Source organism: Watersipora subatra, chromosome 2, assembly GCF_963576615.1.
Source record: "Watersipora subatra chromosome 2, tzWatSuba1.1, whole genome shotgun sequence".
NCBI lineage: Eukaryota > Metazoa > Bryozoa > Gymnolaemata > Cheilostomatida > Watersiporidae > Watersipora > Watersipora subatra.
Window position 1 is genome coordinate 69,725,237 of NC_088709.1, and position 26,502 is coordinate 69,751,738.

The window sequence follows — 26,502 nt, forward strand, 5'->3', positions numbered from 1 at the left end:
AAATGTGATTTGAATGTTTTGGAAAGAAAGTAGCAATACAGTGCACCTGCGGGTTACGACGTCCCCGTTGTACGGGTTTTTCACCTTTCGATGTAGAACACGATGTTTTTGTCGCTTCATTACAGAATTTTTTCCTTATACAACATCAACCAAAACGTCTGTCGAAGTTCAAATTTTTTGACGGAGTGCTGAATACATCGGAATAATGAAGATGACGATATGCTATTCACGTGTTTTGCTAAACCGCTTATTGCTAAACCGCTGATGCTCGCTCTCTTTCTCAGTTCAACATGAAGCAAAAATAAAAGGTTATTGAGCATTTTAGGATTTAATATAATATTTACTATAAACTTTAATTCATTATATGTATATAAATATATAACTACATATATATATAACTTTAATTCTGTTAGCCATGGGTCTTAAGATAGATAACAACGTGAAAGTAAGAAGTACGTAAGAATCATAACCATAATCATAAGCAGATGCTAACCACTAAATACAATAAAGTTACTGTAGGTAACTCTTATCTATTAAGGTTAACATATTATTTTGTTACTAACTGTTAATAAGTGCACTACGTATATAAAATTTTAATGTTTTGTAATCAGGGTGTGTTTGCATTGGATAATTACTATGGGTTTCTATACCCCTCTATATGACATTTTTGCCTTACCATGCCAACACTGGAACAAATTAATGTTATATGACGGGGGTCCACTGTACTATAATCTCCATTAATGTTGCATGACGGGGGTCCACTGTACTATGATCTCCATTAATGTTGCATGACGTGGGTCCACTGTACTATGATCTCCATTAATGTTGCATGACGTGGGTCCACTGTACTATGATCTCCATTGCAATACATGTAGTTGTCTTTTGTAACTGATAAAAATAGAAAAAGTGCTAGCTGGAAATACTACTAATTTCTCTGACTAATATCCCACAAGTAAATAATTTCACCTACATGTAAAGAAAACACTCTGGTGCACACGCTCATTTGTGGCTATACAGCCATAGTGCCTTTAGTCACATATTGATAAGCTAAAACATCAGTCTGCGTTGCCGCCCCTGAAATGTAAGCTATCGCTGGTTAGAACCTGTGCTACCATACTTTTAGCTATTCCTGAATCACCAGTCTATTGATACTGTTTGAATTTATTATTTCTATATATCTAAGAAGAACCAATCTTATGAGCTACCTCTAATGACATGTAGCTCAGTGCGGTTTAGTCGACACTGCAAACATCCAAAATCATATTAAGAAACACACCATAAGTTATTATTTTTTGCAAATAATGCTAAACACACTAAGCTACCAGCTTTGACATTGATAGATTAGTGTTCTTTGCATAGTCAAATAAAACATATTCGTCACAACGCCGAAAAACCAAAACAGAAATTAATGCATTAACAAAATCTTACCTCGCCGCAACAACTGTCATGATTGGCCCTGAAAATGTTCCAAACAGTAGAAACCGCAAACTTGTAAAACATAACCCGCCTTGAAAGCAAAAAAAGCAGATCTTATCCGTAATGTCGTCCGACGTTCTGGCACACGCTGAATATTAGTTATACGGTCGCTACAAGAAGACGATCGAATTCAGCATCTCATTGGCTAGCTCATTTGGATAATAGGAAATGGCTATCATTTTTTTAGTCATTGTGCGACGTTTTTGTTTTCAGTATGACACTTTGTTTATAAAACACAAATACATCAAAATATTACTTTTAGGGTATACTTATACTTATATTGAAATATTAGCATATTCTGAAACCCTTATTGCTACAAAGTGAAGAGCCCTCTCAGAGTTTTGACCATGCCACTAATTAGAGAAAAATTAGGAAATGTAGACCACTATTAAATTTTAAGCAAAATGCCTGAATGACCCATGAATGACCCATAGCTGCTTTCATCATAAACTTCAGGTACTGGTGATTGACACGTTTGGATTTGTTCTCAATTGCAACTACGCTTTATCATCGTTTTTACTTTTTTTTAACCCGGAAAATCAGGCCTCAGGGATTTCAAAAGAAAAATATGCTGTCGCTGTCAAAACTGTTTCATGACCTAAAAACAACAGCGCCTACTGCTTTTTCTTTTAAATGTGTGTAGCACTCTATTCTGGCAAATTTCAGAAAACTGTCACACCCCAAGAGTTTTATATAAGTCAAGTCTATGGTTCATTCCTTACAGACTGATGATGTGTGTTCATAGTGGTGATGTGCCTACCTATGAACACAAAATTGTTTAATAGCTAATCGGCCTAACCAAAACTTTTTGTATCCCAAATTCATAATCAATGCAATAACACCAAAAATAAGAGCTTCTTCCAATCCAATACTCTGAACTAACTCTGCTCTGACTTGAGTTGTTGAACACTCAATCAAATTTGGTTTTGATTTTCAACTCGCCCATGTTTTGTATTTTTTTAACGGAACGGTTTTAAGAGTTTTACCGTTACACTTGTATTACTAGTCACGTAACTACAATATTGCCTTCGTACATAACCGACCTTTCAACAAGTAGAAGGAAAAAATTATTTATAAAGTGGTGATTAAAAACACTTTTGTGGACTAATTTGATAAATTAAAAGCAATACAAACCAATAAATGAGGAGCAGTGTAATTCCATACATTCCAGACTGCATCATGTGCAGTTATCCTCTCTTTCAACGCTATTGCTTTTTAATAAATTGTAATTTTTTAAATATTTTTATGTTTTTCAAAGTAAACCAAATGACTTGTCACTATATTTGTGTGCCTTTACTCTGTAAAAGAGAACGTCACATCTTTGGCTTCGTTAATGTGCTGCTTATGTCTTGTCTCTCTTATACTCAGTTCTCTTGCTTTTAACTGAGAAATTGTCTGCATTTTCTTCATTGGCACTCTTTTTGTGGGCAAACCTTCATTTGCAATAGAATACATATAGATATAGATATATAGATATATATATCTATGGATATAGAATGGATATAGAATGTCGTATTTAATCCTCTCTAGAGCTATTTAACTAGGAAAAACTAATAAGCGTACATATGTATGTGTAAAGGGCTAATCTTTGAAAACGTAATATAACATACTTTACCCATTGATTTAAAAATGATTATGTTTAATGCTGGTGACGATGAGGTCACAATACATTAATTTTAGAATGGTCGTCCAATATATCAGATATATAATTCTAGACAAATCTTGTGAGTACAATGTCTAGCTTGCACAGACATGTGTACTCATTGACTCGCACTGTCTGATCTTCTTTGATCCCTTATACCGTGTGTTTTATTATGATTTATTTCATTTTTACCATCATTTTATGGAAGTATATGATTTTCTTTTATGGTTTGTTACTTAACATCTTGATAAGCTCACAAGTGTCTCTAAGAAGTCAGGAATACCTCCTTCACATAGACCTTGAACAACGATTACATTCTGGCTATTTGTTCACGACTTTTCTTTTTGTTTGACAGGTAATTTATTAAGATAAATTTCTAGAAATGATGAATATGCGGTTTTGTGTTTGTTAGCTCTACTGGTTTAGCGTGAAACTCTAGGCATCACATAAAATACTATTTACATTTGGTTTCAGAGCTTCAACACAATCTGCACCGCGTAGCGGCAATGATAAACGCATAACATAAAGTTTCTCTTTCAATATAAATGTGCAGCTAATTTTTTTAAATACAAAAATATTCAAGGCCTATCAGATCCAAGTGATATGTTGTAATCAAAACTTTTGAATCTGTATTACATGCGTTTAATGTTAATTACTGCGTACATAGTTTCTCTTTATTAAAATCAATCTAATAACAATAGACAAGCACGTTAACTTCTTTAAAGTGTTAAGATTAATCCGTTTTATTTTTGCACTTCAAGGCTACTCAACTCTGTCAAACCTAATGCTTATCCAAAACTTTCTTTTCAGCATATTCAAGTAACAGTAAGATCCAAGTTTCTCTATGAAAAATCTAATATGAAAGTGATGGTGTTAGATGCAATGTCTGAGTGGGCAGCTTATATCCATTCTTTAATAATTCAAGCAAATTGACTATATTCCACCTTAATATTCCACCTTAATATTCCACCTTAATATTTTACTTCGTGATAGAACCATTTTTATTCCGTGTGTATATTTTGACACGTTGTCTAGCCTTCCTTGAAGGTTTTTGCTTATCTCATTGTTATTGTTGTTGCTATTATTAATATTATTATTAATATTATTACTATTACTATTATTATTGATGTCATCATTATACAATATCTAGCGTTAATTTATATATTCTGGTTACAATATATTGGTATTGCATTACTGGTTAAAAATAATACAATAATAAAATTTTGAGCTGAGGATCAAGGTGTGTTTACATGAGGACATTTTATCGCAGTCGCTTCCATTCCGACAAAGTGTTTGATGCGCAATGAAAAGCTATTGTGAAAACGGCTTTGTCCCACAAGTCGGTTAGACATCTAGAACCACACACCTCCAGATAATTTTCGCGAGCTATTATTACTAATTAGTAATTACTATAATTATTACATGTACATGACATATTGTAACGGAGTAACTTTCTTTTGTGTTTAGGTAATAAGCGATCAAAATTGAATGATTATTGGTTGATGATGTATTTCATTGGCTAAAGTGTGACCCATTTTGTATAGTCCAAGTTTGATTTGGTTAGCTTTGAAGTCAAATCGTACCTAGACTAGAACACTATTCCAACTCCAACACTCTCAGTAAAAACACAACTCCAATAAATCGCCCGGGTTTAAATGCCCCTTTAGATCTTGCAAAATGGTAGAGCTACTCTAGGAATATACTTTAGCAGTTGGTTGTTGTTATCCCTGCTAGGTAGGGAGGTACAGCTGATAGTGTATGTTGCAGCGGATTCTAATGGGAGTCCAGAAGAGACCGTAGCTCTAGACTACCCTTGTTGGCTCTGTACTGACCAGCACTGTGATTTAGAGTCCTGGCGAGATCACATCTCCTCCGCCCACAAAATACATCTTGTCTTCAGGTATAGTCAGTGCCATCTATAGTTTCTTTCAGTAGGTCTCCCTACCACCCAACATGGAATTTTTTCTAGTCATTTTTTTCTCTGTAGTTTACTTTATTATATGCTGTTTTTATATTCTACTCCTTTGTAACAAGCAGTTTTTAGTAGCCAGAGAACTACTAAATGCGTATGTTCCTAAGCGGTTGAGGTTTGGGGGCTTCATATTAAACACCAATCACTAGCGCTGTCATTTGGTCTGTCTTTTTCCTACTCCTTTTGCTTGTAGCCAAATTTTTATATTTTTGTCGCCTTCTCCTACCTCCTGACGTTAAACCCGTCACCACTAGTTCATGGAAGGTTCACTAAGGAATTATGCAAGGCTGAATGAACTTGCCATAGAGTATACTCTATGGTATACTCCAACGGTTATGTTGAACCCGTCACTACTAGTCCATTATGTCGTAGTCTCATTATAAACGATGATAGAAATGGCAGCGAGGGCACTGCTAGCGCTGCTAGCGAATTTGTAACGCAACCAGCTAATTTTTGATTCAGCCCACGCTCAGCGCTAGTCCGAATTTTGAAGATAGGAGGTGGTAACACCTGGTGAAACTGCGATAGTCATTAGTTGCCTCTGAATCAAGTTCTGTTCTTAACAACATCAAAATATTTGAAATACTCTGTAAAGCCAGAGGAACACTTGGCCAGATGGGCAAATAGGCTGAAGCGACCATTTAGTGTTTTGTGAAGTAATCTGTCAAGGTTGACGTAATCGCCTGTGGTTAGAATAGGGTAGAGGAAGGTATTAGTGGTGCCTGTTTTTATTGAAAACTCAGGTACCTATTGAAGCTTTCAAACAAATATCTTACCCACTTGATCCTGGTAATTTTTTGTGTTCGGCTTATTTTTTGCTAAACGGCTCTCAAATTTTATAATTTGTCCGTAAAGTTGCTTTGATTAAAATAATGTGTACAGATAGACAGACAGATAAGGCTTAACCAGGAGACAAACTCTAATCTTCGTCTAACTTTCCTTCCTTTAAGGCGACGAATTTTAGACGAGTACTCGGTCATGTATAATTGTTGCTAGGCTGGTAGTACCTTGGGTCATGCGAGGTCCTCAGGTGTAATAAGTAAATGCACAATTATTCCAAAATGTGGCAAGGAGGTTCTTTGGTGAAGTTGGTAGTGTGTTTGGTTGCTAAGCAGAGTCTTGAAGTTCAAATTCAGTGTGAAGTGTTTTTTTCTCAACATCTCATAATGGCTTTGGATGGACATGGCTACTATTACAGTAAAGATTTACTTTTCATAGCATAAACTGCGTTATGCCCGGGCAATGGTTGGGTTCGGTCAATGATCAGACTACCTCAGCTTCTGATAATGTGAAAGTTTCAGTCAGCATAGAATACCGTAAAATTTCTATTTGGTCGTCTGGTTGCTCTTTTTTCAACCATTCTTCCATAGTGGCAGTTAAATACAGGTGGTGATGAAATAGAGGCAGCCGTTGTACTCTTCAAATAACTGTCAGAATTTAGCGAAGATAAGTTTAACCCTTTTATGGGCGAAGCAAATGTTGCCTATATTTTTTCCTTTCCATTCGGAGCGACAATAAGCCTTTTGGATGCAATAAATCTGCTAACCTAACTCCAACTTGTCATAATTCTCCAAATCAATGTGCATTGGAAAACCGAGAAATATTTCCACCAGTTGATATCTATTTCTTGCAATTAACCTGCTATGACAGTATAGCCTGTCCCTTGCTGTTCAATTTGTTTGAGCTTTTGATTTATTATTTCACACCAAATTTGAAGGCACGTTCTATTTTATAATTGTATTTAACAATGTTGCATAAAAACCTATTGTACTCGTCGATCTTTTTTCTAAAGTTTGCAGCCAAAACTGGCTTTTTATGTGCAATAGAAGATGAGTTATGAGCGCCAAATCATAGTAAGCATTGTTAAGATAACTCGTGAGGATGCTATCAAATAATATGCTACAAATCTGTAAATTTATAAGTTATATATAATAATAATCTATCTACTGCTACAAATATATCTTCAAGAACGAGTGACATAAAAAACAAAAATTATATTACATGCAAAAACAAAAAGTAACATTTTTGAAATAAAAATATTTGCATCGGCCAGTTGCGTCCTGATTGTTGCTTTCGATGGAACGAACATCTCTTGGTTGTTCATTACCTTCCAAAATGTCTTCTGACCTCAACTCTTTTTCTGCATTGCCAAACTAATCAACATAAGCATCTAAACAATTTTTTTAGCAGAGCAAAACTTTTATGCATTGCATTTCGCACAAATAATGTTCAACTTTTAGCCGCATGCGCAGTAAGCACAACTTTTAGCCTACAGCTAGTCATTCATATACCATCGTAAATGTAAACCGTTTTCCACATACGTCAAAGTATCAACACCCCGTTTAACTTGGAACTCCTATTAGTTTCAAGTTTTCAACTCTTCTACTATAATAATAGTGGCAGTCAAATAAACTTCAGTTTTAAAATATGTCCGTGTGAATTCAGTGTCACACTGCTGGTTTACGGCTTTTAAGCTATGTATATAACTTATATAACTTTTATAGTTTATAGCTATTAAAAAAGGTTTCATACAGAATGGGAAAAAATGAAAATGTTACTTTGCTGCCCTTTTCAATCTGCTACCCAGTGGCGAGTACATCTAGCCGCTATAGCTTTGAACCTGTTTGCCAGAGATGGTGTAGAGACCAAAATCAAAACAGATATCTCTTGTTGAGGATATTATAGGGCCATTTTTTAAAGTTTTGACCTGAGACTAGGCGTCATTTGGTTCTTCAAGGCGTTTTTCCATCAAGCTTTGCGACACCTGACCTGGTTTATGAAACCCAAAGTATAATAGAGTTGATAAGTTTAAAATAGGTTTAAAACCCAAAGATAATAGAATTTTATAATAATGAAATAATAAAGAGTTTTTATTTTACACAGCTGCTTGTAATTAGCAATTAGAGGTCAAAAAGTCAAACTGAAAATGTAGATTAAAACTGAAAATGTAGATTGATTTGTAGAAAGTGAGATTTGGGGCTTTACTTTGATATTTTAGATTTAATTAAAAAAGTTGTGGCAAGTGTTGATAAAAGTATCATTAAATGTTATATTATAATATATTATTTTATATTGTATTATATCGTTATAATGTTATATATTCTTTAAAATTATTGGACAGCTGTATATATAGACCATAAAATGAGGTCTTCTTCACAACTCTATCTGTCGGCTTTACGTAAACGCTGACCATCACAGCAGATATGAAATCAATCCCTTCTCAACACTATAAATTCATCAACGTAATTTAACCTTATTATATGCATAGTTGTTACGTGAATACAACTCGTTATTTAGATATTAATGTTATTCCAAGCTATTTAGCAAGCAAAAAACAACATTTTTGTGAATCAGTCGATTTGTCAGGTACCGCGTGATACCAGCTCTTATTCTACGCTAACTCTATAGGGATGACTGACAAGAACTGCTGATATCGCTCTTTCTTTACCTTGGCATAGCCTTCCTGGTAAACACTTTTATTGTTATGTTTGTTGGGATAAAGGTACACAATTTATGGGTTATCAACCTCACTACGACCTTGTATTGTTGTCTTAGCTGGTCGATGTCCTTGTGGCTGACTGTTCACTCCCTGGCAGCTAGTGCTGTCTTAAGATATTGTTAACCAGGTTTGTTGGCTTGCCATTTCTATAGAAATCTTTTTATCCAGATGTTTCTGCACTACTGAAGCGTTTTCCTATATATGCTGTGTTTAGGTTCGTTGTCTCAAATGGTTCCCTCACGATTTGAACAAGTGATGCTAAAACTGCCAACTATGGCTGGTAATCTAATATAGCTGGTAATCTATAATAATCTATAGCTGGTAATCTGGTGGTTTGCGATCAATTTTTCATGGCAAAGGAACATTCACAAAATGTTTTTTATTGCAAATTATCTTCAGATAACTATCTCCTTATAAGAAAAAAATATGCTAATGACCTGTAAAATAAGTGCGGCAGCCCCTCACGTATCATGAGAAGTCGGCAGCACAAGTATTGTGACAATTCTTGCTAAAAATTATTAATATTTCGTAAATGTCAGCCAAAGGAAGTTCATATACTGATCTCTTCAGCTCTTTCCCACTGTATATGATCTCTCTAGTGTCTACATTTCTTGTCAAGGATGGTTTTATTTCAAAATCAATACCTAGCATTTTGAAGGTGTGGAGATTTTGCTACTGTAACGAACTAACTTTTACTGCTGTAGTTTAGAGTTGAATGAACTTGGCTAGAAAATGCATCTGCCCATCCTCGAAATTTATTGATCGTTGCTTGGCAAACTTGACCTTGCCTTGACCCTAGCAAACTAGCATGACAAAGTAGCTATAAAAACTTTTATGCGACGCACATTCGCTGAAGGCTAGAATTAACAGTCCGCTAAGGGGATGGCTCCCCCCCCCCCGCTTGTTATTTATCACTGATTATTGAGAGACCCAAGAGCATTCGCAGTATCATTAGGCAGAAATAAAGAGTTCAGCTGTAAGCCAATCCCTGAACAGCAAAAAAAATTTACTACACTTTTTAGGGGTGTGTTAAGGCTAGCCATACGATTCCTATTCAGCCTATGAATATTATTTGTTTAGTTTGTTTAGTATATTATTATATTTAGCATATTATTAGATTAAAAAAAATTATGAATCTTGATTCGTAATGCAGTCTGTATTATTACCGCTTGCGGTTGAGAACTTTGGGAGATCAGCCAGCTTGGCATGATGAGCAAGGAGTTGTGTGCTCTTAGGAGTCTGTACCTTCTCTCCCTATCCATTCGTTTATGACAAGCAGCTTTCTAGTCTATATACATGCCTGTGAGCTGCTGCCATGTGGGAACTAGTGCGTTGCACAAAAAGCAATTATTTAGTTGTTAAAACTTATTTTCACCATGGCTTGGGTGGATCGACCTGACTGTTACACAGTTTTCTATGCAACCACTAAATTTGCATGCTATTTAACAGATGAGTGCTCTTCACATTGGGTACTATGGGTATTACGGAACAATCAAGACAGACGACTTAAACCAGGAATGCTTTTGATGCAAAACACAAAATATATTCACTATGTGTATACATAAAACATCTACTGCTGTTTTCGTTGCCCATTCTTGTTCTTTGATCCTAATTAAAATGAAATTTGTGACCAAAGGGCCGTTAGTTTGATGAAACATTAAAAATGTTTAAAAAGAAACAACAACAACTCCCTGCAGTTAGAGAATCTCAATGAATCATCAAATGACACTTATCAGCAGGTGTGAAAACTATCAGCAGGTGTGAATATTATCTACCCAAATCTTGTTTGAATGCTCTGAAATATCTAGTACAAATGTAATGTGAATAGCTCTGCTTTTGCACTGTCAAGGCCTGGAGAACTGTTTAGCCAATTTTGTCGGCGTTTTAACCTTTTCGTTTTAACCTTATCGCAATTGCCAGTTAGTTTGTCTGTTGCACTGAGAAAAGTCTGTATAAATTGTTCAATATTAGTTTTTGCTGTCTCGTAAATTGTAGCAAATTAAATAAACAATCAATTAGCTGGCACATGTCAGCATAAAAAATAAAATTGTGAATCATGTATATGCAAGATTAAATGGCAAAATATTTGTTTACGATGATCAGAAAGACCCGTGTCCGAAGATCATCTCGACAAGTGAGTTGTGATAGTATTTATTTGGTCATCATCTACAATACAATCTGTCATCACAAGGTCACTACAAGGTCAACATGACTAGAAATCACTGTCTCACTTAGTCTCACAATAAATACATTGTAAGTAGGCCAAAAGTGTGCATACCATATAGATATGTAATACGATATACAGAAAGAGGTGTAATAATACAATTTCAGTTCGACGAAAAAGCTCAATAATAAAACGGCATAATACATTATAAAATGCTCTCCTATTAGTGTCAATATGGTGTAATGTGTAAGAATTTGTACACATAGAGATAGCTCAAAAACTGTCAGCAATACAGCAAATTTCTAGGACCTGGGCCATTCTTTTTCAACATTTCTATTTGAGTCTTTTATGCATATTCGGATGAAGTTTTGTGAGTTTGAAGGTCTGATGAGTGGTTAAAATAGAGTTGTTCTCACTCCATTAATAGAGTTGTCTGCACTCCATTAATAGAGTTGTCTGCACTCCATTAATAGAGTTAGTCTGCAAGCCACACGCGTTTAACTGTGATTCTAGAACCCTGTTTGGTTGATTAATCGTTTTATTATCACGTATCTTTTCTATAAGCCTGTTCAAATATCAAAGTGCTCAAATAATGTAACATTTTTGGTTTGAAAAGCCTTAAAAAATTATTTTTAAATATATTGTTTTCTAATAAAAGTTTGATGTTTATAAAGATTGTTATTTGATTTTGATAAGCTCCAACTTTGTATTTGCTTTGAAGCAAGGTGCTAGGGTAGAGTAAATGCGAGTATCAGTATCAGCCTTGCAATGAATACTTTATAAAGTCTGCTAGAGGATGTCAAGCACCTGTCATCCATTGTCTTTTACATTTATCAATCAGTTTTCATTATTATGTTTTTAATATAAATTCTATAAACTTGGTAGTACCTTTCTTGTCTTATTATATTTTTAAAATAATTTTATTTCCAATACAGTTATATTTTTTGAAGTGACTAGGTTTTTATCATAAACTTAACTTTTTTTCTCACTTTTTAGTTGTAGTTTTTAGTAGTGCGTTTTCAGAACCAATCATAGTAAGCTACAGGCATAAGTTTTTAATAATTTAACTATTACGGATGAGTTCCACATTTTTCATTGGTGACTTTTGCTGCTCACTGTAGGTGTGTACTCGAAGAATGCCGGGCGGAGTTTCCCTCCTCAGCTGAGCTTCTAGAACACTCTTCTCAACACTCCCAAAAGTCTTTCATATGTCGAGTAAGTCAAGTCTCATCTACTTTACCTGGTAGTTAGTTTCACCCAACATTCCCCTTTCGAGTAGTTAGTTGGTTTAACTTGGGAAAGTACTCGGTGTGTTTCTTCTGGAACTTTCTAAATTTTGTCATCGTTGCCATCGCAGTAGTCAAAACACTAATATTGTTTTAGTTCTGCGTGAGCTGCTATTTTGCCGTTCGTAGTCAAAGTGCATAGGCCATAAATTGTTTTGTTTGTTCATTGGACTCCGCTAGCTACGGACGAGTATAACTGGAGTGGCTCAGAACCTGGTCACTTGACGGGGGAATTTTCTGTTTTTGTCACATGTCTTGCACATGCCCAGTTGCGTTTAATCATGTATCATGATTAATATTAGACACTGGCTACAATGCTATATTCTACCACAGCAATATTGCAATAACCCACTGCTAATAGTAATAACCCAATACTGTTAAAAATATAAGATAAGATATTTGTTAGATATAACATATTTGCATAAGATTATTGTACACAGAGAGGTATTTGGAAAATGTATAGAAAAATAGAAAAATGTATAAACAAATATAAATCTCAAAAAAATTGGTAAGATTTGGCATGAGATATTAAATATTAGACAAAAACTGAAAATTCTCCGTCACATGACCAGGTTCTGAGCTACTCCAGTTATACTCGTCAGCTAGCTACTGGTTGGCATAAGCTGACACCTAAACAAACGACAGTAATCATTTTGTAGCGTGTTACTTTATCAGTTGCTCTAATCCATTTTCAAAAAAAAAACTTCAGCAATATGATTTAATTGACTTTAGTTTGAGTTGCTCTTCTCAAGGTTTGAGGTCAATTGAGACGCATCTATGTGTGGCTTATTTGAATCTGTTGGAACTTAGTGCCTGTCTATTCTAGTTACAATAGCAGGTTGTAGGTGCAGTCAGCAGTATCTGTGGTGATAACCTAACACAGTCAACCCTAGACAAACAAGGTCAATTTGTCCGGAAACTGCCGTATGTTGCAGAATAATATTTAATTTTAGCAAATTCAATTAGCCAATTTTATATTTAATTCATTCCACAACCAAAAACCTACAGAGATATATTTTCACTTTAAACAAACACATAGTATATTATAAATTAGAATCTATTTTAATAAATTCTATTGTATATAGTGCACGTGTGTGTGGCTGTGTATCTGTGTGTCTATGTGTCCGTGTGTCTGTGTTGGCCTGGGTAAATGCTTTGCGCTTCCACATTTTTGGCCGATCTCATTCAAACTTCAGACACATACGAAAAAAATTCAAGACTACGTCTGTTTCTTGAGAACACACCTCTTAAACCCTCCCTGCTGGCTCTCTGACTAAAAATTAAAGAAATCCAGGGCATTGCCAGGATTACTTCTAGTTAGTAATAAAATAACATGTTTCAAATTTGCTTTGAGTATGGAAACATTTATTAGCTTAAATTTTACATGTTGAATAGTCAAATGCGAAGGTATTCATAAGTCATAGTTTAATCGTACTCATAAAACTGAAGATAAGGCCCTTGTCAAAAGCATTTAATCCTCCTGACCACATCTGCAAACCTTTAAATTTGAGAAGTTAACTCCACTTGTTACCTATAGCTACTAATGTACATTTGTCTGCCAAATGCCAAGCTTAACAATATGATATACTTAGTCAGCAAAACAGATTGTTAAAGCCTGTGGTCCTACATTTACTAAGGCTCAAATATATTTGTATATGGAAATACTCTATAACATCAAACGTGTTCACTTTGTTTTTACAAACGTGACTGGTTTGAAAAGTGATGCGGCAACCCTGCACAGCTATGCTATATAGCTATTTTTAAATTTATTTTTGGTAATTTTTTGGAGACATGCCGAGTTGGTTAATGAGGGAGTTTGGTTAACCGATATTGAGTGCTCGAAAAAAATTTAAGCATTTGATTGGGAGATACAAAGATTTAGTAACGAGTAAAATAGATTAAAATATCAAAATAGCCCAAATTTAGCCTAGTATAAATTAGCTAAAATACATCTTACGCAGGTGTCCTTGTTTTGCATACTTAGTTCTTACAAAACCATTTTTAGAATCAACGGCTGGTGAAATAGAATTACCAATTAAAATCTGTTCTGAAGTTCCATGTACGCGAGGGTTCTGAGGCTAGAATGTACCACCAAATCCAAATTAAAAGGCTTTGAAGGTCATTTTACCAAAATGGCTGCTCTTGTAAAATCGGCTATGGCTCTCGCAGACCGCAATAGTAGCCCTGGAGTTTAGCTTCATGCAACTTTGCAGTAGCGTGCTTTGGCTTCGGGGCTAATATTCCCTCTGTATGTATAAGAATTTCCTGCAGGAACCAACCGAGGCAAAGCGTGGTTACAGACGACATTCTTCATTCCTTCATACCATCTATTAACTAACCATATACTTTGATGTATTCTCATGTGACATAAGATCACACATCGGTGGTATTCTCATGGTCAGCTTAGTAGCTTTGCCCTACTGTTGTATAACCAGAGACTAGGCTGGTGATAGCTACCTGCATGTCCCTAACAGTCCTATGAGTGAAAATAGCCAACTCATTTGCTTCTTCACTATTTGCATGGTTTTTTTGCCGAACCAAATAAAATTATATGTTGTTTGATGACATTCTTTTGTGAAGATAGTTTCTTCAAATTTAGCACATTTTTCAATATGTTGGGCAAAGCATAAAAAATAATTAACTATTGTTGTGTGGGGCTGCAAAAACATTACAAACAGCAGGTTGTATTTTGGGACTATTTTTGATGTTGATTCAACATGTAGATATTTGCATGGACTCCTACACAGAAGTGAAACCTTGCCACACAATATCTATTGTGAGTTCAACAGAATTGTAAATTTAGCTGAGGTCTGTCGTCATAGTAAATGGCAAGTTCATCAACAGCTTACATCCAGGCTTTTCAAATTAGCGTAGCGGTATTCAGTGTGTGTGGGCAGGCATTGGATGCTATGAATCCTTCAATTTAAGTAGCAGTGCTTATATGCTTTTGATATATTTGGATACCCGCCCTTTCCTAGATTTTATAATTAATTTCCTATATTTTAAATGAAAAATCTTATTGTAATTAAAGCGAGAGTGGTGAGAATGTTACTGTTCCTCTAGCCTGTCTTGACAAACTGTGGTTTTTGCGAAGTTGTTCCCCCGTCGAGCGGGCGAGCAACACAACAGCTTGTCACAAGACGTACTGCACATGATGCATCAGCTGCACTAAAAGGGAGTTGTTCTCTTCCGTTTATGGGGCTTGGCTGCGATGTTATGTCGGTCGCTCCATCAGCAATCATAACAGATTTCGTGCAAAAATTTATGTAAAAAAAAAGGTTACAACGTTTAACCAAATACCAGTCTCTGTTGTAAACGTTAGTAGAATTTAAGAATAAAATAAATTGAAAATAAAATCCATAAGAACAAATAAAACTGGCTGATACAAAAAGAGAAATAAAACTGACTAAGCGCACAAATAACGACATGTTTAGTCGCTGTTGTTGCCTAAGTTCTCCAAGTTCTACTAAAGTTTACCGCAGAGACTGGTCGCTAGTTAAACGTTGTAATCTTATTTTTTCTACATAAATTTTTACGCGAAATTCGTTAAGATTACCCATGGAGCGACCGACATAACATCGCAACCAAACCGCATAGACGGACGTGAACAACTCCCTATAAGTGCAGTTGATGCATCAGGTGCAGTACGTCTTGTGACAAGCTGTTGTGTTGCTCGCCCGCTTGAAGGTGGATTAACTCCGCAAAAACAACAGTTTGTCAAGACAGGTTACTGTTCCTCTCACTTGCTGACAGCAGAAGCAAGATTATTGTAGTCAGTCTATCATGGTGGCTATTAACTGGCAATTACTAACTGGCAATTACTAACTGGCAATTACTAAGTTTCCATGCAACGATAGTGTAGCTACAGCTGGGAGTGCCACTGCCGAAGTTCTATGCTGGGCTTGCAAGCGGTGGTTGTGTCATGCCTCATGTCAAGGTTGTATCTTTAAGAGGTCAAGGAAGAAACCGTGGATTATCAGATTAAAAAACTGCTACTACGTACAGCGTTATTTGTGATGCGCACGCACAAGTGCGATGCCATTGGTCGCTAAAGCAGTTTCTATGACACAAAGATGGCGCCTAGCCTAGCTGTTTTGCTTCCAAACAGCGCCGCTGTGCCACGACAGAATGAGAACGATGTGGCTGTATCCACTATGGCATTGCAGTGCCATATGGAGGTGTGTTGCTGCGGTATCGTTGGATGAAAATTTAGTATATACTATGACTGCCCATATGTAGGGTCGAGTGCCTCACCTGATATTACTTTACAACACAATCAGATTCTCACTATCATACGGGGTTGTAAGGTCTATTTACCACCTCCCTCTAGTGGTATAAGTGGTATAATCATTGCTGGAACTCAGGGCACCGGAGAAACTTGTCACGTGCACAGGCGCTGGGATTTCAGATGTTACTTCCATGCATTCTACCTTGAGCATAAAGGAAGCGGTCGAGCAAAGCCAATACAAATAATGAAATCAACAAAAACGGTTTATTCTCTGTCGAATACAATGTGTAGTCAGCCTTAGGAGGTCTGGCTCCATTTATGCTGAAGGAGAGGATGTGCTAAGAGGAGTGGTGAGCTCACAGGCTACGGCTCATGAGAGGTGCGCATGGGATAGTTTTCTGTTCTTTCCCCACCCACATAGTGTGTCCAAGGTGCCAAATTCCATTATAGAATTTTCCTTGACAACCCCTCCCCCTTACTGTTACGGAGAGAATGCAAAAAGTAGAAAGCGAAAAAGAAGTCATATATAGCAGCCATACATGACATCTTAGATACCTCTGCTTGGGCTCTAATACATGAAAAATAGGCGAAGAGAACGGGAAGACAACTCACGAAATCAAACTAGTCACTAAGAAGTACCCAAAATTGTCTCAGCATCTTGCCGAGTGTCCAAAAGATTCTATACTTAAAGTACTGGCCACTCGACAAATCCGCTGAAGCTTCTGAAATTGGAATTTTCGACTGTGAGATAAAAATCGATAAAAGAGTCGAAATGTAAACATTTACTATTAATCAGCTTGAATCCTACTCAATTCAGTTCGGCATGACTCAACTGATACTCATAGTGTATTGATCAGTTTAGTATAGGGGAAAACTGCATTCGCTCTTTCATAGTGTATTGACTCATGATTCAGCATGGAATCGACTGACTATGGGACAGAAAAGAGCTGGAATGGTGTTTATTTTCCGAGTTCTGTTCAGACCTTGCAAATTTTAGTTGCTTCAGTTGAAATATTTTCCTTTTTATACTTCAGTTGTATTATCCTTAAATCTCAAAGCTTGGAGATTGAGCTATTTTTATAAACATGAGATGATTCCAATATGTGAAAAAATTCCTGAAAATGTGTAAAATGGTTTTGCTTCTAAGCAAGAGTGGTTGAACATCTGGCGGTAAGATGAGTTGTTAAGCTCCAAATACTAGATCTACTTCGAGAGCTTCCCTGCAAGTAGATTAGACATGGTAGTCGAGCAGATGTATTTGACTATTAAATTGCATTATGGTCCAACTGGTAAAGCCTGGCAAGGCTTTCGGGATAATTTGTCAATTTACATTAAACATTGCAAAAAATATATTGATGCTGAAATCTGTAAATATCTTTTGTGAAACTTTTTTGCCCATTTTTTAAATTCCAAAAAGGAAATTTTGATAAATAAAAAATTGTCATATTTCCTTAGCTTGTAAAAATAGCTATATATTGCCTAAAATCCGTAACCGATTCCGGGCTGTCGGTAACCTTTCATTGCGCATTTGCAGAAAATAAATCATTGCCAAAATTGAAGCAAAAAATTATCGTGTTATCATAAAAAGGTGCCAGCTAGACTCACTTTTTAACATGAACAGACAGGTGCTTTGAAACTGTTAGATGTGTTTTGGTTGTGCTTAGGATCCTGGCTAAAGTAGAGTAGCCAGGATCACTGCTCTCAGTACTAAAAAGATATTAAGAATAAACAGCTAAACGCCTAACGCATAAACACCTAACGCTTAATGACGGTTTCAGAGCTTCAAGCCCAGTATGCATCCAACTAAAACCAACAAACAGTGGCAAAGCAATGCTTAAAAGGAAACTGCCCTGGGCATGTAGAGAGTTGAAGTGCTTGAGCTCACATTTAAAGTGCAAGTTTTCTGGTGAAATGACATTAATTTGGCACTTGAAAGTTCTGGAATTACTGTCATTGTTTCCCACGCATCCATGCGTGTCTTTAGCTTTGCATTTCATAACCTAAATGTTTGGCCTTCTCTTTTGGAAAATTATAGATCCTATTGGAAAACCGCTGTTTCCGATTGATTGAGTATCCGGTTTGACTCGCTGATTTTGTGTGCTGTCATTGTTACGTAGATACTACGTGTTGTGTTGACAATGATTATAAACTAATGCACCTTCCCTGCAACCAACCAGGGACTCCGAAGTTAAGGGTTGTGGGAATGAAAGAAAGTGGGAATGATGAGTGAAGAAGCAACAACATTTATTATTCTATCTCTCTAACAAAATTAAAAGTATACTACACCGCAACTATAGCTTAACTATAGCTAACGAGCCCTATGGTCAGGACTCAGGAGTATATACATTCATGGATACTGGAAAGGTTTAGTTGGATGGTAGAATTGGATATAGTAGGACATGTAGTACCGTTTAGTAGTAGTTGGATATACTATTAGACGGTACTACATGTAGATGGATGGAACTTCAGTGCAAACACGCAAACAACATCAGTTTGGGTTTTTATGTTTTCAGCAAGCCGACTAAATTTTATTGTAACAGGAAACGGCAGTTTTCCAATAGGATCTATAATTTTCCTTCTCTTTTTTGCTGTACCAAAGAATGGATATTTTATATTAAAATATAATAGAAAGTTTTTGCATTTTAAGTAGTGATATCTCAAGTGAAAGACCTCAAACAAAACTCGTAGATATCTCCCTCTCTTTCACTCCTTTTCATTGCAGTTTAATTTAGAAATTGTCGCTAGCCGGGGTCAGCTCATAGGCTCGGTGCTACCATCGCCACAAGAAAAAGTAAAAAATTTTTTAGGCTGTCGGCTCTTTAACTGCACAGGGACGTTCAGGTCACTATTCAAATTAAGAAGGCAGTTTTGTCAAAACTTGCACGCTGTTTTCTGTTTGCAATTTTTGGATGGAAACACAGGTCATGAGAAAAGCTGGTGAAAATAACACCACTATCTTACTGCTGTAAAAGATAAGCTAAAACATACAGACACTCAAAACTCTCAGCAAGATCAACTTTGGTCATTCATATGAATTGCTTAAATATTAAGAATTGCTTTTTAATGCCTGCCTCAGCCAAAGATCTCGCAACAGCCGCCTAATCCCAAAAGTTCTATTTAATAGGAATATTTTTTAAAAATTAACACTCACTAAATTGCAAACGGATTTCTCTCTTGCTCTCTTCTCTCTTATAGTAATTCATGGAATAGCTTTTTGGGTGAGAGAAACGAGAAGTTAACAGTAAGAAGAGAATAATACGACGAGAGAAGTTAACAGTAAGAAGAGAATAATACGACGAGAGAAGTTAACAGTTGCCAAATTTTATTGTTCTCACACTGACTTGTAAGAGGAGTAGAAATTATTCACCATTTTACAATTTTAAATATTTCTAGATAAATAGTTGCATACCAATGTTGCTTTCACAAGTGAAATGACTCATTCATAGGATGTAAAACAACAACTCAACTTGCGAAAAAGGAGACAACTCCCAGTTTGTGAGATAGGTTTAGCAGCTGATATCCAAGGCAATTGAGACGGGACTTGAAATAGGAAAATTTTGTGACTAGTCGAGTATAGGTCATAGTCTTTAATGCATTCTATTAACCTACTACAGAATTGGTCTCGCTGACGATCTCTCACCATACGCAACTCGATAAAATACATAATATTTTAATAATAATAATAATATATACATACATAATATTAGGTTTTTGATCTGCTCCTAAAGGGCTGATTAAAATATACAATTGGCTTTGGATTCTTTTCATGTTGTGATAAGCGATGGGTTACTCGTGTGGAGTTATCTACCCAATCAGGCATCTCTCTTGATAGTAGGAACGCAGAGTGAGTTTTTGCCATTACTGGGGTACACGAGATTGTGCGATAATCAAGTTGGTAGTTCTCACTAACAATAGATAGCCACACGTTTCTTAGTGCACCATCGAAAGCCATATCTCTTCTCTTGCTCTCTCTCTCTCTCCTTTATCTCGAGATCTTGATAAATAGCTTAGGTATGTTTGATAATCTAATACTCTTGATATAAAAACATGGCTGGTTGATAACTGAAAATGGTTTCATAGTATTCATGTCATTGTTCCTCCTCTTACTCATAGAGCAACTACTATTCTGGTCATATTTGATTAATAGTGGCATCGAGAGGATAACTCCAAGTTCATGGATACATGTACAACTAAACAACTGTTTGTTGCCTGTCTCAATACAATAATATATATTTTTAGACATTTTATGATGAGTTCCTCTGAGTGCACCTATATCGTGTATAAACTGTACTGCAAAGAGCTTGACAATAAGATTTTAATGCCCAATTTTTTACCGCTTTTGGCAGCATGTAGTGACAAAAAAGCAGCAAAAATTTAAGAATTATATACTTTGCTATAATATCAGAGGCTGTTTGATAACAGCAACCTTTAAATATAGTGACACGCTGTCTCCTTGAGACAATAAATAACCATTGCAGAGCTTTCACTAACAGAGGGGACTCAGTTTTGATTTTAACTAATAAGAACAGCCCTGCTTGACTTTATTTCCTTTCTGACCTACGAGAACTTGATGACACCTTTCAGGTTAAGTTCAAGAGTTCAATCTGTTTTTTCTAGTTAGTAATTGTCAGTTAGTAGCTGCCAAGTTGCGGCTTACCAGTTCAACAACAATGACTGTGATAGTATTATATTTTGACCCATCTTGGTTACGTAAATGGCAGTCTACAAGCGTGAGGGCATTTTATTACTGCATATTATTATTTATTGCTGACTAGCAGTAAGCTTAGCATTGCTTGTGTTTTCCTCTATTTTCAATCACAATGCCCCTAGATGGGTGTTTAAGAAGGTTGTTTTCAGGCACCAGATAAAATTATGAAGCCAATTATTTTTGGCGACCCGGTGGAAGGCACAGGGTATAAGTTTGTAAAGTTTGGTCAAAATTTACTAAACAATCTGGAAGCGCAGACAGTTTACGCAGACAAACAGAAACGCAATGATTAAGTGGAACTTATAAATGTAGGTTTGATCGTGCGATTGTACAAGCCAGGGCTAGATTAATGGTGAAAAGAATCAACCTTCATACAGTGTTGAATAGACTGCATTTGTTTGTATGCAGAAGATTGAGAGAACATACAATTCTGGTAGCCCAGGAGTCACTGGTGTGCCCATACAATTTGTTATGCTATGAACAGCCATTTATTACTATTTTCCACTTGCTAACTGTAGTCTTGATTTACCAATTGCTCCTTGCTAGTTGTAAGTTACAAATCTTTGTAAATCAACTGCAATTGTTTAAAGTGTCATTCAATCAAATATTAGTGCAACTGGCAACTAGTAACTAATAATCAAAGATTTAGTGCAACTAGCAACTATCAAGTCTATCTTGTGCTAGTACATTACTTGGTCAGCAGATGTTACATACATTTCACATTTTCTGTGTCTATTTGTAGGGATGCAATGATCACGTGGCGAGTAGATCCCTTCTCATCGCACACAGTGAGTCTCATAGTCACCCCCGTAGCCTGCCCTCCATGTGTTCTTACTGTCAAAGCCTCATCCAAGACAACATAGAGCTACACAGGCTAGAATGCTCCCAGCAGCTAGTTGACTGCCCAGAGTGTAACGAAAAGGTCAGTCCAGAATCACCAAGCTGAGATTTTTTCTAGTTTAGCTTTTTCATAGATTTAAACGCCCTATTTATTTACCATGTTTGTTACTCACTAACAAACTATCAGACATCTTGTTTTCTGTCCATTCATATAACGGCCATGTACCCCATTTTTGCAATTTTGAACGTTTTCGCTACTCTTGGCAAAGATGCCAAACTCTCTCGGTTTAATGTACGAGCTCACCTTCTGTCTCGCGTCCCTTAATGACAGTAATGGGCTACTAGCTAAGGACTGGGCACCCTAATCGAGATGAGCTATCACCATTGTTACATGAAGCACCTAGAAGCAACTTTCTTGACGAGCCACTGAGCATGAAATATGAAAAAGCATTTTTAGAATATTTTTGGTACAGCCAATCATAGCTCATCAGGGCTAACACACATAAGTGGCATGCCTCTTACTTGTAGTGTTATAAACTGGTTTTATTAATGCCTCAATACCACTTTATGTTTGCAATATTGATTGAAAACAAGCTTTTCACTTGCCAAAAGATATATATATGACAATTCATCCGCAAAATTTAAATCCATAGTTTAACATATCAAAAAGAGGACAACTCCCAATTTGGTAAGAATAGCAGTAGCTACGATTTTGTAATGGGCTTATGCTATAAAAAAATATCAAATTTCATCGTTTAGGCATTTCACTAAAGCACTAAAATTTTAGGATTGTGCTAATCCATGTAAGATTTCTGTTATTTGTCACCAGTTTACAGTTGTGTTAGTTGGTTTATTCTCATTCCTTGTAACGACCGACCCTGTAATGACTTGGTAACGACCTTGTAATCAAGTTATAGCATCTAGCCTAATTATATACAGTGGTCTCCTCCTCCCCTGCAATAAGACATTAACTCGTTTGGGTATTGGCATCGTAAGACGAAAATGTGGCATAGAGGGGCATATAAACCCATAGTAATTATCTAATGCAAACACCCCATGATAAAAATCGCTTTGGTGAAAATCAAAAATCAAAATCAAAATTGCTTACAAGATAGTATGTATATTAACCTTAGTAACTATAGTTAACTTATAGTTAACCTTGTAACTCTAGCTGCGTTGCCATGGTACTCATTTTCTTACTTCCTTTGTGTCGTTATCAATCTCAGGACCCAAGGCTAATGAATTAAAGTTATATATGTAGTTATATAGTTATATACATATAATAGATTAAAGTTTATAGTAAATATTGTATTAAATGCTAAAATGTGCAATACATTTTTTCTTTTGCTTAATTTTCACTAATTGTTATTTCACTCATGCACTATCAAGGATTTACGAAACACCAACAACGCTGAGCTGTGTGAGAGAGAGCGAGCATCGTTCGTATCTTTCAGGTGTTGTGGGAGGGATTTCGGCGAATAGCGTATCGAAATCTTCTTGATTCCAACGTATTCAGTATACTAGTCGTCAAATTTCAATTTCGAGAAACATTTCTGTTGATGTCATATGGCGAAACAATTCCGTAATGATCGGATGAAAAAACAGTTTGTTTGACATCATCAGGCGAAGAAATAGTACAACAGCGACGTTGTAACTCGGGTGCATTGAATTTTAATTTATAAGCTGGTTGACTAGAAGTTTCCGCTACTTCAATGCTGCTGGGGGTATTAAGTAATCTGAGTAATCGGATGCTGTGAACATTTGTTTATAAAATCGATTACCTGAGTTTTGTCACTCGAGCGTTTCTCAAGCAAGTCGCCTTCATGTTCAACTATGTTCGACACATCGAGCGTGGCTCCTTCCATGTTTGAAAAGAAGTGTGGTGCCATTTTGTGTATAAGGCAGTTTTGGCGACCGCACCATGTCGTTATTGTTCATCATCACGATCAGCAAACAGAATTGCTGGCAGCTGAAATTAGTGGTAACGGTATCGAGACCATGCTTTTACCATAAAACATTGACCAATACTTCTCGGCATTCAAAAATGAGAATACCTTTGTGTCATTCACACAAATCTCTGGTTCCTTTTCATTATTAGTTGCTGGGTCAACACTTCAAGCTGCCATAGACCCGGTCAGACTTAGCAAAATAAGTGATTGTTAGTACAAGTTTGTATGACTGAAATAATCGTACTGTTTTGTCGGTAAAAAGAGATTGTGTTAGCTTCTTGTGTCGGCTCAACAAATTTCTATTGGTTTGCTGTCCTCCCTAGCTTAAGGTCCCTAGCTAGGGAGGAGTCTAATAACTCTCCTCCCTAGCTAGGGTCTAATAACTCTCCTCCCTAGCTAGGTCTAATGACTCTCCTCCCTAGGGTCTAATAACTCTCCTCCCTAGCTAGGTCTAATAACTCTCCTCCCTAGCTAGGTCTAATAACTCTCCTCCCTAGCTAGGTCTAATAACTCTCCTCCCTAGCTAGGTCTAATGACTCTAATCATTCTTGGCCATGGCAGCATAAACGTCAGCTGTCAGGGGTGAAGTTTTGCATGCACATGATGCATACCTGGCCGCTCCTTCCCTGTTTAACTTGAGTGCAGGCCAGCATTGTCTACAGACGCAGACTGGCATGCACTCTCTCAAGGTTTACACTTCCTGTTTGTTTAGGTACGAGCATAGCTTGACCCTTGCAAGGTCATACATAGTTGTGCCGGTGTCTAAAGCTATTTCTACCGAGTCTTTTCTTTGTAGGTGAAAAGACTGGCTTTGATGAAGCATATGATCACACACTCGAGTAAAAATGGCACGACCTATAGGTGTGAACACTGTGAGAGTTCATTTCCCTTGCGTGACAGACTCACACAGCACATAAAGAATGTACATGGACCCCGCAAATTCGTATGTACAGACTGTGGAGCCGCCTTCAAACGAAATGACAAGCTACAGCGTCACTGCCAGAGTCGGCACAGTGATCTGAAACCTTATCTGTGTCCCATTGTCAGCTGCGGTCGAGCGTTCAAGCGCATTGATGGTCTACGAGCTCATGTGAAGAGCTCGCATGTGACTGAAGCTCTTGCACACCAAGCCAATCAGCACTACGGCTGTACCGTCTGCGGCAAACTTGTTTCAGGACAGGAAAAGCTAGTCGATCACCTAATGTCACACGTCAAGGCCTCTCCGCCATCTGTAATGTCTTCTTCCATGAGTGGAGAGCTGTTCGGTTCTGGAGAAGCTGTAGGTGAAAGTAAAGGAGTTGTCCCACCAGTAGTGCCACAGTTCGAGTGTCCTCACTGCAGCTTCAAGGTTCCAAATGAGACACTGTTTTATGCTCATTTAGTACAACATAGTCAGATGGCTTTTCGGTCTCCAGCCATGCCCTTTACTCCTGCCAGCTTCTTCTTTCCTCTTTCGCAAAACACTCTCGCACCTAGTGCTGACCCTGAATGAGCTGATGCCTCAATCAATAACCTTGTCAACTCACATAACAAAGTTCAGCACCAATTGCTAATGGACAAGTTTGGCTAGCTAATCATCAATTTTGTAGCCCGATAATAACTCACTCGCAACAGCAATTAAATCTCCTTAAAAGGAGTTCTGCTTTGCCATGTTCCATGTCAAGTAAGGAGTTGTCTTTCCTACAGATGCAGGGAGACTCCTTTAAAATGTTCTATTAGAAGATTTACCAATGGTTAGAGAAATTTAGAATTATATTTATTTTTGTATTTGTTTATCTTATGTTATATGCATACGCTGCGTCTGTACATTAGATCAGGTGGGGATAATCTCTATGTGTACAATCACTCGGTAGGGAGTACATATAAATGCATGCTAATATAGATTACTAGAAAAAGTATATGAAACATAGCCATCTGATTGGCTTACTTATGTCTTTCCTGTACATATGTTTATGTCTATCAACTATTCCTCAGAAAATGCCATTATTTAGTTATTTTTTATTATTTTTGAAGTTAGCATGTCGCTAGAGATACGAATTGTATTTACAATGTCCTTAGTCGTTGTACAGATGAGAGACCGTTTGTTATAGTGTAGGAAGAGATGAGATTGTAGTCTGTCAGTCTGAATCTCATAAGACTTAATGTTTGCTGCTGAAAGAAATCCGTTAATTCGGTGCGCATGTTGTGACAGCATGCATAACAGTTGATGGTATTTTCTTTGTAACCAGGTTCAGCGATGGTATAGCGTTCTTTATTTTTTTAATTTGTTATTTAATGTGCTAGCCCGGTTCCTATCATCTAATAAAGCTGCATATTTTTTAAATAACTTTCGTTATTTTATTCGTATTGAAAAAATAAGTTATCAAGCCATGGTTAGATAACTAGGTTTTTTACTTTGATTTGTACAAGCACTTGTCAATGGCTGACACACCGAATAGCGGTTTGGTCTTTAGAATGGATAGTTATTTGAAACTTTACCAAACCTTTGCTAATCTTAGCCTTTGCTCCATTAGTTATTATTTGCATGTCGGATTCCTGCTGACCCGCAGCCCACCACAAGTCTCTCTTACGCCCACAAGTGTATTTTTTGCAAAAAAATTGTTTATAGTGACAGCACCGCAAATAACGTAAACACAAAAAGCTTAAATATTTCAAGCTTGTGAGTAGAACTAGGAGAATATAACTTCCCAAACAGCGAACAGTTTTACAGTGAATTATGCCCTATCAGTTTTAAGAAT

The 26,502-nt window shown here is 36.6% G+C and overlaps 1 protein-coding gene across 2 annotated transcripts in view; it reads left to right on the forward strand.

Moving 5' to 3' along the window:
• LOC137388735 (zinc finger protein 271-like) overlaps positions 1 to 26,069 on the forward strand; it is a 95,611-nt gene extending 69,542 nt beyond the window's left edge. For both annotated transcript variants that reach the window (XM_068075190.1, XM_068075191.1), the window contains 4 exons: positions 4,886 to 5,018; positions 11,875 to 11,968; positions 21,718 to 21,897; positions 24,561 to 26,069. In XM_068075190.1, the coding sequence (XP_067931291.1) occupies positions 4,886 to 5,018; positions 11,875 to 11,968; positions 21,718 to 21,897; positions 24,561 to 25,256 (1,103 nt within the window). In that variant the 3' untranslated portion in view covers positions 25,257 to 26,069. The remainder of the gene's footprint in view (positions 1 to 4,885; positions 5,019 to 11,874; positions 11,969 to 21,717; positions 21,898 to 24,560) is intronic.
• The last annotated feature ends 433 nt before the right edge of the window (positions 26,070 to 26,502 follow it).